Raw genomic sequence first — 12,910 nt, 5'->3', positions numbered from 1 at the left:
TGATGTATAAAGTGTAACTTTTAAGAGAAGTTAAGTGAGAAGCTAAGAGATATTGAAGAAACAATATAAACTTGAAGAACACATCATTAAAAGTTGCCATAGACGTGTGTTGCACGTAAAGAATGATTAGTGAAAAGAGAGGAACAGCAAGATGAAACGAAGTTTGGGAAATTGATGGGTAAAGAACTTTTAGAAAGAGAAGCAAATTCTTCTCAAACACACTGATGAATGGGGAGCTTGGTGGAAATTATGTTTTGAGTAACAGAAAGTTGAAAATTAGTACGCATGAAAAAAATGAAAGTAAATGAAAGTAAATGAAGAACTCAAAAGAAGAATTAAAGGTAATTTAATGTAAGGTATTGTGAAAGGAGGTAGATATACAATGTTTTTTTTGTTAAGGAATGAGAGGGTATAAGACTAGTGCTGGAGTTTCCTTATGAGGAGTGTATAGGTGGAAAGAATCATGAATGTAGGTACAATGAGATTAGAGGTAAAATCTGAAGGATAGGTAGGGTGGAGGAAAATATTACAGAGGATATGAGAAAAGAATACAGTAATGCATAAATGTACTGAAAATCCTAGGTGTTGGTGAGATGGTGAGATCTTGAAGACTGGAGATAAAGTTGTAGCTACATGAATTTCGTGGTAACAACAGGCAATGGTTAATAGATAGTGTGTGATTGTCAGACTTTTTTTTATTCATTTGCATTAATAAATGTTTTGTAATACCTCATTTTATTTTTAAAAAGGTGACAACTACATCATGTGTGAGGTTGAGAATGGAGGTATGCTGGGCAGCAAGAAAGGTGTAAACTTGCCCGGTGTTCCAGTGGATCTCCCAGCTGTGTCAGAGAAGGACCGCGGTGACCTCTTGTTGGGCGTCAAAATGGGTGTAGACATGGTATTTGCTTCATTCATTCGTGATGCTGCTGGTGTGCGGGAGATCAGGAATGTTCTTGGTATGTTTAAATTTGGTTTTCACATGTTTTTATTACAGGTAAAAGGAAGTATGGTTCATGGGAATCAGATTTAAAATGATCTTAGAATAGTGAACTAACTGCTTTGTATTTACATATGCTTGTTAATTATATATATACACATGACAGCTAGAGACAGTGTGAGTGAATGTGGCCATTTTTGTCTGTTTTCCTGGCGCTGCCCTGCTGAAGCAAGGGGTAGCAATGCTGTTTCCTTTGGGGTAGGGTATTGCAGGGAATGGATGAAGGCAAGCAAGTAAGAATATGTACATGTGCATATATGTATATGTTTGTGTATGAGTGTGTATATGTATGTATATGTGTATGTGGGTGGATGGGTCAGTCTTGTTCTGTTTCCTGGCACTGCCTCACTAACACACGAAACAGCGACCAAGTATTATAAACAAGTATGATAGTTTTATATTTATGTATTTTACTGTAAACTAAATGCAGGTAGATAAAACTAATGCATTTTGGAGACGGCTAAATAGGGTCCATTATACTTCAGTAGTAGTCATTTGCTGCATCTCAATTGATATAGGATAGTATTAGATATATTCATGAGTGTATATTGAATATGAAAAGATTACCGTTTTGATGGTCATATGCATGTTATATGGGAGATGTTTAGAAGCAGTTTACATTGTTTTTTGATAATAAGAGTTGCTGTTTGTAAGCAACACAGCTCTGGTGCCAGAATTCAAAAAACTTGGTGATGGAATTATGGAGTGTTTGTGAAAGGAGGAAATTGAAAGTAGCTTTGAAAAAGATAAAGGTAATGAGTAGTAGCAGGGGTATGAAACAGTATCGTTTATGTGTGAGTTTGAATGGGAAGGATATGGAGGAAGTGGATTGCTTTAGGTACTGGGAAGTGGATGTGGCACTTGATTGATTGACATTTGGTAATTTGATAATTCCAGTAACCTCACTGGATATGGAAATAATCCCATAAGTGAGTATTTTCTGACACATGCTAAGTTATAAAAAAGACCATACTTTGATCACTGTTGTAGTTGATATGCAGCCACCAACCAAGGAGATATATTACCAGCTAGTTGGTAGACAGCCACTGACCAGGGAGTATATTACCAGTATTACCTGCCTGGGTATTAGGAGGGTTATTGATGGCTGTGTAGTAAGCCAACATTTCAATGGTTCTCAAATTGCACTCTTTTAATCTAGGTAGCTGTCTTTTCAGTCAGCTTCACCCGAATGTGGACTGCTAGCATTCTGTCGACAAACTTACAATCTCTCCATGTCAGTCATAACACTTGACAACACTTAACTCGCACAACTCATTCCTTGCAATTCTAGATTTTCTCGCGGTGAGCGCTTTGTGCTAGCCCTGCCATTTAGCAGACTGGTAAAACAGTAGATAGAAGTAGTAGGTAGGAACATTAAGTAGAAGCTTGGAAGCTTAGTCAGGAAAATTAGATAGAAATGTTAGGTAGAAGTAGTTGGTAGGAACATTAGGTAGGAGCCTCTGAAAACTCTGTGCTAGATTTACTCTCTCTCTGACCAGTTAAGAGTGAAGCACTAATGGCTAAGAAGTGGCACTGGCATAAATAGTGGAGACTTTTCCGATGAGGGAGTTCCCAAAGGGAACAGGTATCAAAGATACAGATAGATCGATAAATAGATAAACTGTTTTCTCATGTTAATTAAAAGTCAGATTTATTATGGAACTTTTTTGCTGTAATTTTAATTCTTGCACCTGACCAGCACTGTATTGTGCTTTATGATTGATTATAGCTATGATTTCATTCCACAGGAGAACAAGGAAAGAACATAAAGATCATCAGCAAAATTGAGAATCATCAGGGTTGTAGGAACATCGATGACATCATTGAAGAAGGAGACGGTATCATGATTGCCCGTGGTGACTTGGGTATTGAAATTCCAGCTGAGAAGGTCTTCATTGCACAGAAGCAAATGCTTGCAAAGTGTAACAAGGTATGAATTGAATAAAGAAATATTGATGTAGCATGAATAGCAAGTTAAATGTCAGTAGTACTATAATTGTAATGCCACATTCTTTTATTACTGGAGAATAGAGAAAAGAAATTGGGATAATTGTTGTGGAAGAAAATGGAGTGTTCAGAACAGTCATTAGCCACTTATTAACCTTAAACACTTTACAGCAACATGAAAAACCAAAATTCCTCCAATACAGTACCACCAGATGCCTTCCACTCACACCACTCCACAACCAAACACCCATCCTCACCAACCCAATTCAGAAACAGAAAGCTCACCCCTGCCTTTCACATATTCGTAAATTCCCAATTTTCCAGAAAATATTGACAAAACATTTTCACTCTAGTACTTGACAAGCACTTTAAGAGCTGCAACTCCAACACGCTTATAAACTTAGCTCCATCAGACACACATCCATCAGAAACTTCGCTCCCCAGGCACATACCAACTACTCTTTCCTGCCTGGAGGGTACTCGTCTCTCCAGCATTATATACATGGATTTAGCGCATCACAAGACCCTTCAAGCCCAAGATGCAGCATCCACACTTTAAGATACCATGAATTACAGCCTGCAAGTTGACCTGGGGTATTGGTCAACATTGACTTTATTAGCTAAAAAATATGCTTTATGCTAATACCTACTGTATAGGTTGACACTTATGCACTGAATAGGCCAGTATTGAGGCAGCATATGTATATACCATTGTATAATGCTACCACAGTGTTGAACAGGCTTAAATTGAGTCATGTGATGAGCTAGTCTTTACATTTATTGTCAATTAGACCATTGTACTTATCAATTATTTCAGCCATTATTTGTAGTAGAGTCTTATATGTTTTGAAAAAGGTGAATATTTAATAGTAGTAACAAATGCTATTGGTAGATACCATAATAGTACTGTAATTGTAAGTGTTAAAAGTCTGAGTTACAGTCTGGTAACAAGTGATTTAAACCTTAAGTTCAAGCCTGATGAAGGTGGTGCATCCTTATTTTTGTGTTTGCCATTTTATACCTGTCCTATAAGTTGATCTTTAGTTTTGGAAACAAAATTAAGTTTTAGAAGTCTACTTTTAGGCTGCATTTTGCAGTACTGAACACTTACTCCACTGTTGTTCTATACTTACCCCACAAACAGTACCACAACACTTGTTGATCTGTGGTCCCACCTGGTAGATTTGATTAACTTCCTTAGTACTTTGGGAGACCCATAGAAGGGAGTTTTGGGGCAGGAAGGTAAGTCAAGGTATATACATGGATAAGCAGATTTTAGGATAACAGTATGAGAGCTAGAGTTTATTCTTTAATATGTGTGAGAATTGGTTGTTGTGCTCCTTTTTCATGTGTATAGGGCATTGTATACCGGGGTTGACGTGCTGTCAGTGGATTGAACCAGGGCATGTGGAGTGTCTGAGGTAAATCATGGAAAGTTTTGTGAGGCCAGGATGTGGAAAGGGAGCTGTGGTTTCGGTGCATTATACATGACAGCTAGAGACGGAGTGTGAATGAATGTGGCCTTTGTTGTCTTTTCCTAGCGCTACCTTGCGCGCATATGGGGGGAGGGGGTTGTCATTTCATGTGTGGTGGGGTGGCGACAGGAATGGATAAAGGCAGCAAGTATGAATTATGTACATGTGTATATATGTATGTCTGTGTATGTATATATATATATGTATACGTTGAAATGTATAGGTATGTATATGTGCGTGCGTGGACGTGTATGTATATACATGTGTATGTGGGTGGGTTGGGCCATTCTTTTGTCTGTTTCCTTGTGCTACCCCACTAATGAGGGAGACTGCAACAAAGTATGATAAATAAATGAATAAATAGATAGGACATTGTATGCTTCCTTACATAGTAAGACCTATTTATTTTATTGATAATGTAATGCCTGCTTAATAAAGGCTATGAACAGGAAATGGTGATATGTCTTATGGTATATGGGAATATAAGAAATAACAAATAATCAGAATTTTTTTTTTATTTTGTTTTGACTTATTGGAATTCTAGGTTGGGAAGCCTGTGATTTGTGCTACTCAGATGCTGGAGTCAATGGTAAAGAAGCCAAGGCCAACTCGTGCAGAAGTATCTGATGTAGGCAATGCTATCATGGATGGAGCAGACTGTGTCATGTTGTCTGGAGAGACTGCTAAGGGCCAGTATCCACTTGTATGTGTGCGAACCATGGCTAACATTGCACGAGAAGCAGAGGCTGCCTTATGGCACAAGCAGCTCTTCATAGAACTCTCTCAACAGGTAATACAACAGTTTTATTACAGCATACATTAATTTTTAGAATGTTTAATCATGTGAAAGCTTTTTCTGTTCACTACAAATTGCCTCTGTTTATGTAGCTTAGATTGCCTCTAGTTAGTAAGTCATGTGACCTCATCATTCTCAGAGTTATCCTCACTTTAATCATTGTAAACCTTCCAGCTATTACCTTGTTGCTCTCTGTTCTGCTGTAACCCTTCCAACTATTGCCTCATTGCTCTGTTTTGCTGTCCCCAAAGTCTAAAAGTCTTAACTTGTTCTTTTTAAACACTTAAGAATCCCATTCCTTTCATTCTGATCACCAGTACAGCCCCCACATTCGTGATGGAAGCACTCGCCTAGCTCCTCTGAATACACTCCCATGTTCTCCTTGTAATTATCAAGATGAGCATCAAGGATATGGACTTTGAGGGACATTCTGCAGCCCATTTTGCTGTTCTTCGCCATAATCTCAACCAGCTCCTTGTAGTTTTTGGCTTTGTGATTACCCAGGAAGCTCTGAACCACTGTGACAAAGCTGTATCTAGGCAACACTTCCTCTGCAATTTGCACACTTTCATCCAACAAGTTCCACTGCTTGAGCCAAGACATCAAAAGCTTGGCATTGGACTTATACAGTTGAGCTATAATTAACTTGATTTTTCAACATTTAATTTTCCCTCAGGTATCATTGCCGACAGACTCCACACATACAACAGCTATTGCAGCTGTTGAGGCCTCATTCAAAGCCATGGCATCTGCCATTATTGTGATCACCACTACGGGTCGTTCTGCTCATCTGGTCTCCAAATACCGCCCACGGTGTCCAATTATGGCTGTCACACGCTTCCCACAAGTGGCCAGACAGTGCCACCTTTACCGAGGCATTATTCCCATTCATTACACTGGTAAGCTTAACTATCTTTCTCTGTGATTATATACTAGTACATTTGTCATGTCTTGAAATTTACATTTCTTAAATTAATGGAAGTAGAAGTTTGATATGTTCCTGAGACGTTACTTTTCAAATCGTATGAATATTATTGTTTATACTATATACGGATATGATTACTTCAGGTGTTATATGACTTATGATTCTATAATTGCTCTTTTCTCCCTTTTCTTCACCTGTAATCCAGTGCCTCAGAAGGGTACGTTGATTTGAGTGAGAAACATAAGTCTTAGTTTCTGAAGTGTGCTCATTGAGTTCATATGAATGCTTGTAGTTGAATTTAAAGGGAAGCTGCATTTTAATATTAATGTCACTGCATTGCTTTGTAATGGTCATCTTGAATATTGTTGCATTGAGCACTTCTCAGCACTAAGGCTGTATTGCTTTTTATAACAGTTGACCAGTGCTTTTGTTGACCCCTTGACATAGTGTCTTTCCCCATATGTGCTAGATTTTTTTTAAAACAAAGTTAGAAAACTGTTAACAGTAAGTTCTGAAAATAATAAATAGAAAAGAAATGGGATTGTTGTGGTTATAAGTGTGATCTTGTGTGGAGAATTGAGACTAATATGGTGGTGTTGCATCATGAATGAAATTCATCTACTTAAGTTTTAGTATAAAGTACCAAAATCTAACTATATTTTTTATGTACCAAAGATTAATGCTGCAACATTGTCAGGCATCTCCTTAAATGTATTACATGTTCATTGCGATAGTTCTTACATGCTAATCAATGTTAGCTATTGCTTTAATGCCCTTGTAGTTCGTTAAGTAATTATTTAGCCAGAATTATTTTATTATTTGCAATGCTGTCTGTGACTGCTGGTTCATTTTACAAGTACTTGAAGGTGATGATTTCAAAGTTGAGGTAATTCATGTGTGTTCCACAAATATCACAGCAGTTTTGAGAAATATTTCATTAACTTCAACATTTTACTGTATGTAGTGGTAAGGATGATTATGGAAAATGCCATGAAGAATATTTGTCTGTTATATTAGTTACATGGGGATACTGAAGATGGTTGATTAGCCAGATTTCTATAGAGAAAAGGGTAACTGCTCTGAGAAATTTATATATGTATACTTCGGAAAGATTACACCATACTCCTGCAATATAAATGAACCAGAATTACAAAGCAGTAGAGCTGAAAGTTCAGCTTTTACAGTTTGCATAGAATTTCTTTACTGCTAATATCTATTTTTTTTACTACTTTGTAAGTATGTGATTGCTATGTGTGTGTTATGAGAAGAGTTTTAAACTCATTTTCCTCATCTCTTAACTTTCTATATGAAACATGTCTTTATTCTTATGTATACATGCACAAAATCACACCCTAGCCTAAACTAGGTACCCATTTATCAACTAACCCTGAGAGGAGAATGATTGGCTTTGGGCCAGCTGTTGTGCCCAGGATTCGAACCTTGGCAGATATGTGTATGAATCATGATCAGCAGTGCTAACTAATTCATCATCAAAGCCTGTGATGTGTGTGTGCAATTACCTATTTGTACTGTATGGGCAGGGTTTAACATTTGTGGGGCCAACTGCTGCGCCCAGGATTCAAATCTAGGTAGATATGTGCATGAATCATGGTCAGCAGTGCTAACCAATACACCATGAAAGCCTATGGTGTGTGTTTTGTGTAATTAACTATTTTTAGTGTACAGGGAAGGTTTTACAATGGTGGGGCCTCATCTCTTTAACATTCTGTAGTATCATACATCATCTCGAATTTATGTATGCTCTGCATTCCCCATACCTGTTTCATTCATCCCCCACTTTTATAGTATGAAAGTATTTCTTTACATCTCTTTTTTTTTAACAAGTTTATTGCATAATTTCATATTTTGTCCTCTGGTTCCTCTGTCCTTACATATGTTGAAGAACAGGTCACAGTCCTTGTCATCGTTCAGTCATCAGCCCTTCACTATTTTCTCCTGCAAGATGGGGAAATAAAGCCTTTAGACTTTGCCCGTAAATTAGTTGCCTGTACTTTGCTACCATCTTTGTTGCCTCCTGTGTACTTCCTATATTAGCTCTTTGTACTTCATTAGGTGCAGTGACCAAATTTGAGAAGCACAATCTAGTTTTGGCCTTATGTAGGATATGAACAGCTTGCTAGGTATTTCCTTATCTATGTACTGGAAAGTTATTCACATATTTGCCCGAGTACAGTGTGTTTCCTTTGCTATTCTCCTAATGTGGGATTCTGATGACAGGTTAGGGATGATGTCAACTTCCATGCCTCTTTCACACAGAATCTTGAAGTGAATTTTGTGCTGTATGATAAGTCAGTTTGAGGCATTCTTTTATTCTTTCCCATCCTCAACACTTTATGTTTGTCGGGGTTGAATTTCATTTACCAAGTATCAAACCAACTTTGGAGTACCTCTAGGTTAGGTACCATGGTAAGTAAATGTAATCCTGCTCACTCTTCACTTCCCTCATGACCTTTGCATCATCAGCAAACATTCGAGTACAAATCCCACCTTTAGGCAAATCATTCACATGACTCATGAATTGTAATGGTCCCAAAACATAACAGTGGAGTGCTTCTCTGGTGTCCTCCACCCATTGCAGAAGGCTCCTCTGACATATGACCTTTATTCCCTTCCACTAAGGTAATATGTGCGTGTATGTTTGGAACCATGGAAACGGAAGTGAGTCACAGGGTGGGGGAGGGGGCAAAGCTTCTGGGAGCATTGAAAAATGTTTGGAAGGCGAGAACATTTTCTCGGAAAGCAAAAATGGGTATGTTTGAAGGAATAGTGGTTCCAACAATGTTATATGGTTGTGAGGCGTGGGCTATAGATAGAGTTGTGCAGAGGAGGGTGATGTGCTGGAAATGAGATGTTTGAGGAAAATATGTGGTGTGAGGTGTTTTGATCGAGTAAATAATAAAAGGATAAGAGAGATGTGTGGTAATGAAGAGAGTGTGGTTAAGAGAGCAGAAGAGGGTGTTTTGAAATGGTTTGGTCACATAGAGAGAATGAGTGAGGAAAGATTGACGAAGAGGATATATGTGTCAGAGGTGGAGGGAATGAGGAGTGGGAGACCAAATTGGAGGTGGAAAGATGGAGTGAAAAAGATTTTGAGCGATTGGGGCGTGAACATTCAGGAGGGTGAAAAGCGTGTAAGGAATAGATTGAATTGGAACGATGTGGTATATCGTGGTCGATGTGCTGTCAATGGATTGAACTAGGGCATGTGAAGTGTCTGGGGTAAACCATGGAAAGTTTTGTGGGGCTTGGATGTGGAAAGGGAGCTGTGTTTTCGGTGCATTATACATGACCGCTAGAGACTGAATGTGAATAAATGTGGCCTTTGTTGTCTTTTCCTAGCGCTACCTCACGTGCATGCAGGGGGAGGGGGTTGCCATTTCATGTGTGGCGGGGTGGCGATGGGAATGAATAGAGGCAGACAGTATGAATTATGTACATGTGTATGTATATATGTGTATATGTTGAAATGTATAGCTATGTATATTTGCATGTGCGGACGTGTATGTATATACATATGTATGTGGGTGGGTTTGGCCATTCTTTTGTCTGTTTCCTTGCGCTGCCTAGCTAACGCAGGAGACAGCGGCAAAGTATAATGATAATAATATGTTTGTAATCTTCTGTTTAATTGAATGAGTAGGTTGTTTTTACACTTGAGGCCCCATCTCTTAAACATTCTCTACTATCATACAAATTTTTACTCTATGCTCTTCATACTTACTACATCCCCCATTCAGTTAATCCATTCAGCCATCTTACTTTTACTCTAAAAGTACTTCTTTACATCATATTAACAAGATTCATGGTTAATTTCATGTTTTGTCTTCTGGTTGTTCTTTCCCTGTACATCTTTCAAAGAACTGCTCAAAATCTGCATCATCAGTTTGGTTTATAAACTTAAAATTTGTGATCAGATCACCCCTTGCTCTTCTTTCTTCAATGTTGGGCAAATATAAGGTCTCTAGTTTCCATCTGTAACATGGCTATCTGTATTTTGGTATTATCTTTGTTTCCCTTCTCTGGACATTCTCTATCGACTATTTGTTCATTTTTAGGTGTAGTATGTTTGTTTTACACAGATTGTGGTTATTCAAAGTAATATCGTAGTCCTTTTATTTTACATCTATGGCTCTTCATCCAAATTAGCACTTTGCTTATACTTTATATATTTTGAGGTAACATTGGTCTTTTGTTAATACTTTCAATAAATCATTGTCTGTATTATTAACACTGTCAGTGCACAGTTGATTTTTGTACCTTGTTTTTGGCGCTACCTCGCTAATGCGGGAAATGGCTACCTCGCTTAAGCGGGGTAGGGATGCTGTTTCCTGTGGGATGGGGTATCGACAGGAATGGATGAAGGCAAGCAGGTATTATGTAATTATGTATATATGTATATGTATGTGTATATTATATGTATATGTATGTACATGTGTGTGCATGGGACTTTATATATATATATGTGTATATGAGTGGATGGGCCATTCTTCGTATGTTTCCTGGCTAAAAGGGTAAAATCAAGCCGGGGTTGTTAGGAGGGCAAGACCTAAGAAGGGCAGCAGTACTGATCAAGCAGAAGTGGAAATGTGTGAAAGAGTGTAGGGAAGTGAGCTCCACACTGATGTAGGGAAAAATGAGAGTAGGTTGCTGGAGTCGGGTGATTATTAGTTTTTATTCTATACATGAGAAGGAGGAGGATTAAAGGCAAGTGTCTAGGAGTAGCCAAGTTTTGATGGAGGTTTTGATGGAGTGTGAATTGGTTTGATCGAGTAAGTAATGAAAGAGTAAGAGAGATGTGTGGTTATAAATAAAAAGTGTGGTTGAGAGAGGAGAAGAGGATGTGTTGAAATGGTTTGGATGTATGGAGAGAATGAGTGAGGAAAGTTGACAAAGAGGATATATGTGTCAGAGGTGGAGGGAACGAGGGAAAGCAGGAGACCAAATTTGAGGTGAAAGGATGGAGTGAAAAAGATTTTAAATGATCGTGGCCTGAACATGCCGGAGGGTGAGAGGCGTGCAAGGAGTAGAGTGAATTGGAATGATGTAGTATATTGGGGTCGACGTGCTGTCAATAGCTAAACCAGGGCATGTGAAACATCTGGAGTAAACCATGGGAAGATCTGTGGGGCCTGAATGTGGATAGGGAGCTGTGGTTTTGGTTCATTACACATGACAACTAGAGACTGAGTGCGAATGAATCTGGCCTTTTCTTTTTCTTTTTTTCTTTTTTCTTGGTGCTACCTTGCTAATGAAGGAGATGGCAGTGCTGTTTCCTATGGGGTGGGATGGTGCCAGGAATGAATGAAGGCAAGCAAGTATGAATATGTATGTGTATATATATATGTGTCCGTGTATGTATACGTATATATGTTGTGTATATATATGACGTGTATGTATATACATATTCCCTGGGGATAGGGGAGAAAGAATACTTCCCACGTATTCCCTGCGTGTCGTAGAAGGCGACTAAAAGGGAAGGGAGCAGGGGGCTGGAAATCCTCCCCTCTCGTTTTTTTTTTTTTTTTTTTTTTTTTTTTTAATTTTCCAAAAGAGGGAACAGAGAAGAGGTCCAGGTGAGGATATTCCCTCAAAGGCCCAGTCCTCTGTTCTTAACGCTACCTCGCTATCGCGGGAAATAGCGATTAGTATGAAAAAAAAAAAAAATGTATATACATGTGTATGGGGGTGGGTTGGGCCATTTCTTTTGTCTGTTTCCTTGCGCTGCCTTGCAAACGCGGGAGACAGCGACAAATAAAAATATAAAATAAAAATGTATATGTATTTATATGTGCATGTTTTATCCATTATTTTCATACTTTTTGCCATTTCCTGCTTTAGCGAGGTAGTGTTTAGAACATATGACTGAACCTTTGAGAGAATGTCCTCACTAAGCCCCCTTCTCCGTTCCTTCTTTTGGAAAATTAAAAACGAGAGGGGAGGATTTCCAACCCCCCCGCTCCCTCCCCTTGTAGTCGCCTTCTACAACATGCAGGGAATATGTGGGAAGTATTCTTTCTCCCCTATCCCAGGGATAATATGTGCATGTTTTGGCATTTATTTATATATGAGTGGATGGGCCATTCTTTCTTCATTTGTTTCCTGACACTACCTCGCTGATGTAAGAGACAGTGCTCAAGTATGATAAATAGAATATGAATATTAAATATGCATTTATATATATATGTGTTAGTATGAGTGGATGAGTCTTTCTTTGCCTGTTTCCTGACGTAGGAAATTGTGATCAAGTATAATAATAAATATTATAATCTTAGCTTATCCCGCATAACCAATTTATCAACAGCTTGGTTGAGTGTGGATTAATTGCTGCAACCATGATATGAACCCATGTGGTAGAAAAATTTTTGATTGCAAGATTGTTTTGGGTATCTACATAGTTTGGATTCACATAATGAAGTTATGGCTACCAAGCCAGATAAACAATAGGTGCAGTTCTTTTATTCAGAGCAGGATGGTGCATGAGAACATGCTCCATGTACATTGATAAGTGTACTTTGTCACAAATTGAAATTTTAGTGACAAGAACAATGCTTTAAACTGTAGTCAAAGAATCTGGTTATTGATTTGATCATTGCAGAAGTAAAGCAGTTATAGGAGTAAGGAGTTTATAAAAAAATCTTTTCCTTTGGCAGTCCTCATATTACTTCAACTATGGCACTTCCGTGGATTTTTGAGTTCAGAAAGTCCAAATTTATTTTCAGAATAATTATGGTTGTCTGCAAACCCAA

At 38.2% G+C, this 12,910-nt stretch overlaps 1 protein-coding gene across 8 annotated transcripts in view; it reads left to right on the top strand.

Moving 5' to 3' along the window:
• LOC139746480 (pyruvate kinase-like) overlaps nt 1-12,910 on the top strand; it is a 56,163-nt gene that overhangs the window by 21,775 nt on the left and 21,478 nt on the right. For 5 of the 8 annotated variants that reach the window (XR_011712163.1, XR_011712161.1, XM_071657750.1 and 2 more), the window contains exons 5-8: nt 750-959; nt 2,749-2,930; nt 4,967-5,212; nt 5,895-6,117. Coding sequence is in view for 4 of the 8 variants with exons in the window: in XM_071657750.1 (XP_071513851.1) it covers nt 750-959; nt 2,749-2,930; nt 4,967-5,212; nt 5,895-6,117 (861 nt within the window). In the remaining 4 variants the exon portion in view is untranslated. Of the gene's footprint in view, nt 1-749; nt 960-2,748; nt 2,931-4,966; nt 5,213-5,894; nt 6,118-6,348; nt 6,361-12,910 lie in introns of all 8 variants that reach the window. The other 3 variants (XR_011712162.1, XR_011712160.1, XM_071657748.1) reach the window with 1 other exon arrangement.

This window comes from Panulirus ornatus, chromosome 65 (assembly GCF_036320965.1).
Source record: "Panulirus ornatus isolate Po-2019 chromosome 65, ASM3632096v1, whole genome shotgun sequence".
Classification (NCBI taxonomy): Eukaryota; Metazoa; Arthropoda; class Malacostraca; order Decapoda; family Palinuridae; genus Panulirus; species Panulirus ornatus.
The sequence above is the reverse complement of the archived record's forward strand: the minus strand, read 5'-3'. Positions and strand labels throughout refer to the sequence as shown.